Source organism: Siphateles boraxobius, unplaced genomic scaffold (assembly GCF_051911475.1).
Source record: "Siphateles boraxobius isolate OS27281-9 unplaced genomic scaffold, OSU_SipBor_1 86, whole genome shotgun sequence".
Classification (NCBI taxonomy): Eukaryota; Metazoa; Chordata; class Actinopteri; order Cypriniformes; family Leuciscidae; genus Siphateles; species Siphateles boraxobius.
The window spans coordinates 2193359-2199862 of record NW_027509215.1 but is presented as its reverse complement, the minus strand read 5'-3'; the positions used below and the strand labels follow the sequence as shown (position 1 = coordinate 2199862).

Below are 6504 nucleotides of genomic sequence, written 5' to 3'. Positions count from 1 at the left end.
ACACACACACACACACACACACACACACACACACACACACACACACACACACACACACACACACACACACACACACACACACACACACACACACACTCTCTCTCTCTCTCTCTCTGCCCCTCTCCTAAATACTTAAAAGAATTGGAAAAATTTAAAGTCAGGAACGTTTTTGTGTGCGTGAGAAATATTCACTGTTCTTTTTATCTGTTTGTGTGAGAGAGAAAGCACAAGAAGAAAAAAGGTGTGTGTGTGTCCATGTGTGTAATAAGCACATCTGTTGCTAGGTTCCAGGTGAGAGTGGCACCTTCAAAAACATCTGGAGGAAGCGTTGCTCCATCTGCTCCGGCCCAGAACTCTCTGCCTCTTTCTTTCCTTCTCTCTCTCCATCTTTTTATTTCCATTTTCATCCTGGTGAACATGCACATTTTTAAATATTAAAATAACGCAGTCATTTCGATAGCAATAAGGATCGTATGGAATTGAATGATTCCTATTCCACTAATCAGTGTTTCAGGCTAAACTGCATGATTGTGCAATTTACACATAGCGAAAGGTGTACAATACATTCAAAAGTTTGAGGTCAGAGAGATTTTTAAAGGAATTAATATTTTGATTTAGCACGGATGCATTAAATTGATCAAAAGTGACAGTCAGTAGGCCTACATTTATGTTACCAAAGATTTTTTATCTCAAATAAACACTGTTTTTTTTCAACTTTCTATTTATCAAAGAATCATTTGCTGGATCCAAAGTCTCTTATTGTATAGTAGTTACTTTTTTTGAAACTTACTTTGCAACCATTAAAAAAAGTATGTTCAATATTAATGATCAATTGGGGTAGTGTGAATGAAATACGGACATACTACATCCGCTACGTTGTTACTGTCACGTGACCTACCAGCGTCAGTTGCGTCACTTCACAGCCATTCATAATTCCTCTCCCGTTGCCTCATGGGATAGTAAAGTCCTTTAAATTATCACTTCAGAATCTCGATAGAAATAGTAGGTCATCCGGTATACTTTTCGCCTACTGTCTTATGAATACTATGAATTTAGAAATCTCAGCTCACATACAGATTTTCACCTACTATAATATAGTATGGAAGTTGGCGTATCTGGATGCAGCCAAGGTTATATATTAAGCAGCACAACTGTTTTCAACATTGATAATACATTTTAACATAACATTTAAAAAAAACTTAAAATCAGCATATTATAATGATTTCTGAAGGATCATAAGACACTGAAGACTGGAGTAATGATGCTGAAAATTCAGCTTTGCAATCACAGAAATAAAAAATTTAATTAGAATTTAGTTGTTTTTTAATTGTAATAATATTTCACTATTTTACCATTTCACTGTATTCTTTATTCTATTTTTGTATTCTTACCGACCCCAAACTTTTGAATATGTTTATTAATTGTCTTTGTATTATCTTGCTTTTGAAACAATGTTCAACCTTGAAGACCCCATCAGACCATTTTAGTATGTCGTTTTGTCTACATCAAGTCATTAATACAACCAAATCTGATGAAAATAATTTTGCTGCAGTATTTCTTCTGAATAAAAGAAGGTTTCTCATTTCTTATTTTAATGTAACCATTTTTAGAAGTATGGAGTATGTGTGGCATATCTGGAGAAAAGGAAGTGAAAGCTTGAAAGACTTTCTATTTTGACTGACCTTTGACCCTGGTGACCTTTTCTCCATCAACAACAGAATGACTAATTATGCAAAGCAAATGAAAATTCTAGAAAAAAAGTCTAGAAAGGTGGAAACAAGATCAGCAAAATTTCATGATCAGGACAGCAGGCATCGCAATAACTCCAGCACAAATGAAAACTCAGCAGAAGATTTTGCTAAACTAAAACAAAACAACAACACTAAGGAGTCAGCTGACACGACATTATAAAGTTAGCAGTAAAAGTAAAAACATTGAAAAGTAGCAAAGTAAAAACCTGTAATATTGATTTAATACATATAAAAACGTAAATTCTTCGTGAATTCAAATCTTTGCGGATTCATAACCAGAAACTGCACAATGTTGTGGCATCATTGAGTCTTATTGTGAGTGATGACACACTGACCTTTTGCAAGATGGCTGGCATGCCGACGTGTCTAGAGTGGTTGAATGTGGCATCTATGTATATATATCTATGGATCTCTCCCACGTAGACACACACACGTGAAAACACAGAGTGTTCAGCAAACAGAAGAGCATCCCCTTCCTTTATTTTACAAGAGTTTTGTACAGTCCAAAGTTAAACAGCTGCTGTGTTTCTAAACATCACCAATTTCTCAACAGCGTATAAACAACACAAAATAACAGACACGGAAACAAAAAGCAAAAAACCCTGTACAGAGTCCTGTAAACAAACTAACACAAAATATCCAGAAAATCATACATTAGTCCATTGGAAACCCCATATCTCTGTACGCTCATGACCTCTGACCTTTAGAACAATTATGGAGATGGTTGCTATCCTAGGATACACACATAAATAAAAGAATCAAAGGCGCCATGTATTTAACACTTCTTCATTAAAATTGTAACAATTTGGACATTTAAAAAGGTGCAAAAGAGGTTTTGTTCATTTGAAAAGGTTAAAAAGGGTTGAATGTACAAAACATGATGAGCAGGGCAAGATCAGGAGCAAATTTCCATACTGGATATGGAAAAAAAAGTGTCTTTATTGTTTAGTCATGTCGTATTGAGGCTCTTTTCATGTTATCATCTTTATATCCTTATACACACACACACACAGACACACCAAACGCACCCAACCATCTGTGCCTGGGCAGTAGAGTGTGTTGCGCACCATGTGTCCCACTGTTATGTGTCAAGCGAGCACGGGCTGGCTCATATGGCACTGCCCCCGCGCACGTACACACACAGCGCTGACCTAGCCTCTTACACTCAGTCTGAGAGAGTCTCAGCTCAACGGGAGCTCTTGACTCAAAGCCCAGAACTATCAGAGACTCAAAGTTCTAGTCTGAGAACTCAAACGCATCACTCTCATGCAGATTCACCATCGCGGCAGCTGTTAGGGGCGGAGCTGATATGCAAAGAGGCGGGGCTTAAGTGGTGCTTCCGGCACAGGCTGTAAGGCCGCGAGTGGGTAAGCACTTTCTATTTAAATGATCAATAAAATCCATCAATCTATCATGTGCTCCAGAGGAGTGTGTGGCTGTTTTTGAAATGGAATACTAGTGCGCTGTTTACTGTGCAGAGTGCAATATGCACTGAATACTGCTTATATGTGAAAAAGTGCATTATCAAATTCAATACTCATTTTGTATGTATATTGTATTTGTACAATTATTGTATATCCAATTATGTGTATGAAAGTCTCAAGTTTTGGTACAATTGCTACAAATGAGATGACACTGGGGGCCATATGTATTGCATTATAAGCTATGAGTGTACAGAGCTATACATGCATACATATATATGCATATAATACATGTAATATATATATATATATATGTACTGTACATATATACTCTGTGTGTGTGTGTGTGTCTAAACAAGCTATACATGTTATTATTACATTCCATGTGCTATTTCAAACACAGCGCCTGTGTGTGTGTGTGTATGTGTGTGCGCGTGCATTTATGCATGTTTAAGGGAAAAGGGAAGACAATCTTTTTGAAGACAACTTTCACAGAGCACTGTGGCCTGTCAATACAGGGGCAGCTGGTGTGTGTGATGAAAAATTCAGTGTGGGTCATCTGGGAGACAGGAACTCGCGCACACACACACGCACACACACACACACACACCTGGCAGACAGCAGTGGGTCGTGGGGTCTGTGTGTGAAAGAGCTCTGAAAATTTAATGAGGAGCATCAATTAATGACCTGCTATCTGTGACCCCATTTCCTTTCTCTCTTCTTCTCCATTGCATTTTTGGGATTTTCTCTTTTCACTGGATTCCCAGGAGTCTCTGACTGTTTATTTTGTACCTAGATTTGTCGAGTTCTTCAAACATGTGACTACATCCAGTGGTGTCGCTAGGTTTTCTGGGCCCCCTGTACTCAGTCCCTTTTTTCCACAAAACTAGCGACTCCCCTGACTACATCAATCACAAGTATAACTGACAGCTTTTACCTGATGCGTAAGAATTAATCTGATAAATCTTAAAAAAAGCTCTACTTCACAAAACTTCATTAAAACCTGTGCAAACTGCAAGTTTTACATGGTTCTAGAGAGGAACAGGTCTGTGTCAGGCTGATTGTCAGAGCATGAATGTCTTCAGAGCGAACCAAGAGACTTCTTGCCTCTGGACGCACCAATGAGCCAATGTCGATCTGGGCAGGACCACCGTGACCTCATAAAGAAAAGGCACTCGGGGAGTCTGTGTACAAGTGGCACACAAATGATTGAAAGAGAGCCTTTGTTTGCGATTGCCTCTTTGATAAGAGGAGAAAGGTTTTTCCTTTCTTCTCACGACAAAAACGGGCGCGTTTTCTCAGGTGTGTGTATGCGGCTGAGTCGGACAACCTGTGAAGGGGACGGTGGGACGTCCTGTCTGTGGGGCCCTTTAGAATCCTGTGATTCGTAGTCTAGCCGCATTGACGGGCATCTTCCTTTGATTTCCTGTTCCCTGCGTCTTTGCTCCTGTCGCAGGAGCTCTTGGGCTTCCAGAAGGACACGTGCATTGTATACTCCACCCACCGAGGTACCGCCAGCTCCCGGGGGAACGGAGAGGCCATTCCTGCAGCCGTGACGAGGAACGGTGCGCGGGACGGAACGGTGTCCCTGGTAGCTGGAGTAACGCCCGCTGTCCTTCGCTGCTTGGAAACTGTCTCCGGCTGGACACGTCCTCACCCACTCGCGCTCTGACGCAGGGGTGGGCGTCTTACGAGGGTGGCTACACACGCGGAGAAAAGGGAAAGGTGAGAAGCTTAGTGTATGTGTTTAAAGACATTCATAGTTTGTTCATATTGAACCTGGAAATAAGGGGGGGGGGCATATCAACGAACTTTTTTTTTTTTTCAATATCCTTTAGATTTCATCACAGTCCAGCAAAAACACCTGACAGCTTGTATCATAGACGAGCACAATGAAGACACTTTCAAAATGAATAAAATCAAGTCAATTCCTTCGTAATCACGAGGAGGAATTTATTGGATGAATTTTTCCACACATTTTTTTTTAACTTTTTACATTTTATTTTAAAAAATTCTACATTTTGGCTATTTTTCTTATAGAGAAAAACTGAATTTTCTTATCTTTTTGGTGTACATTAGCATATAAACTACCATTCAAAAAAAAATTTCATCAAGGCTGCATTTATTTGGTGAAATATTATTTCAATTTAAAAGAACTGTTTTCAATATAATTTTATTTAAAAACAATTTTTATTCCTGTGCTGAATTTTCAGCATCATTACTCCAGTCTTCAGTGTCATATGATCTTTCAAAAATCATTCTAATGTGATGATTTGCTGCACAAGAAACATTTCTGTGCTGCTTGAAATTGTTGTGGAAAGTATGATTAATTTTTTTAGGATTCTTTCATGAAAAGAACAGCATTTATCAGAAATCTTTTCTAACATTATAAATGTATTACTTTTTTCAATTTAATGCATCCTTACAGGATAAAAGTATTATGAAGCAAATAAAAAAATCATACTGACCCTTTCTTACAGCTAATAGACATGGACTACAAGCCACAAAATGTCTAATTTTGATTTCACATGGTTGTTTAAGTGCTTCGACCAATAGACCTAAATAACAACAAGCACAACTGGTATACATTCCACACAAACGCGTACCGTGGAAGAGAGCTGTACTGTCTTTGAGCATGTGTGAAAGCATCTCTGGCTTCCTGCCTCTGTAACTGCACCTCCACAGACACTGAGTGACGGCCAGATGAAGCCTGCGAGCTGCAGTTGGACTGTAACAGAAACAAGAGTTATTACCATGTAAATTAAACACAAACAGGTAAAAGTTCAGTAGGGAAAAACTTTATGGAGTTATGGAAGGAGCATACAGACAAACAAACAAACACTTAAGCTAAGCACTTACCAGGTTTCACTGATGTTTTTTTGTGTAGAGGTCTGTGACATTAGTGCAGAAATGAGTTTGAATGCAACATTATTACCAGTCCTATGACCTTTAGCGCATTACTGCCGTTAATGAAACCATTAGAGTAGATTATAACCCATAAAATATTCATGGAGTTGGTTATTACTCTTCATAACAAAATTACAGCTACATTACAGTCCTCAATAGTTATTATAAAATTATTATCCATTATTCAAATGACCACATCATTAAAAATATGTGCAATTATTCCAGATCTATTTATCTCTATATTCTGCTCGAAGTCAATTCCCAAAATCAAACTACAAATGCGAAACAAAATCTGAAGTATATATTTATATTTAATTATATTTATTATAGGAACAGGCTTTTTTTAACAACAAAATTCAACTTGAAATATGTTTTAGTTCTAAACCCTCATACATTTTTCATCTCCAGTGGTGCGAGTTTTATTC

The 6504-nt window shown here is 38.1% G+C and overlaps 1 protein-coding gene across 2 annotated transcripts in view; it reads right to left on the bottom strand.

The window, feature by feature from the left end:
- Positions 1-2198: 2198 nt before the first annotated feature.
- The window catches only part of pard3ab (par-3 family cell polarity regulator alpha, b), an 85796-nt gene continuing 81490 nt past the window's right edge, over positions 2199-6504 (bottom strand). For both annotated transcript variants that reach the window (XM_077221923.1, XM_077221925.1), the window contains 2 exons: positions 5779-5900; positions 2199-4872 (listed from right to left, as the gene is read on the bottom strand). In XM_077221923.1, the coding sequence (XP_077078038.1) occupies positions 4446-4872; positions 5779-5900 (549 nt within the window). In that variant the 3' untranslated portion in view covers positions 2199-4445. The remainder of the gene's footprint in view (positions 4873-5778; positions 5901-6504) is intronic.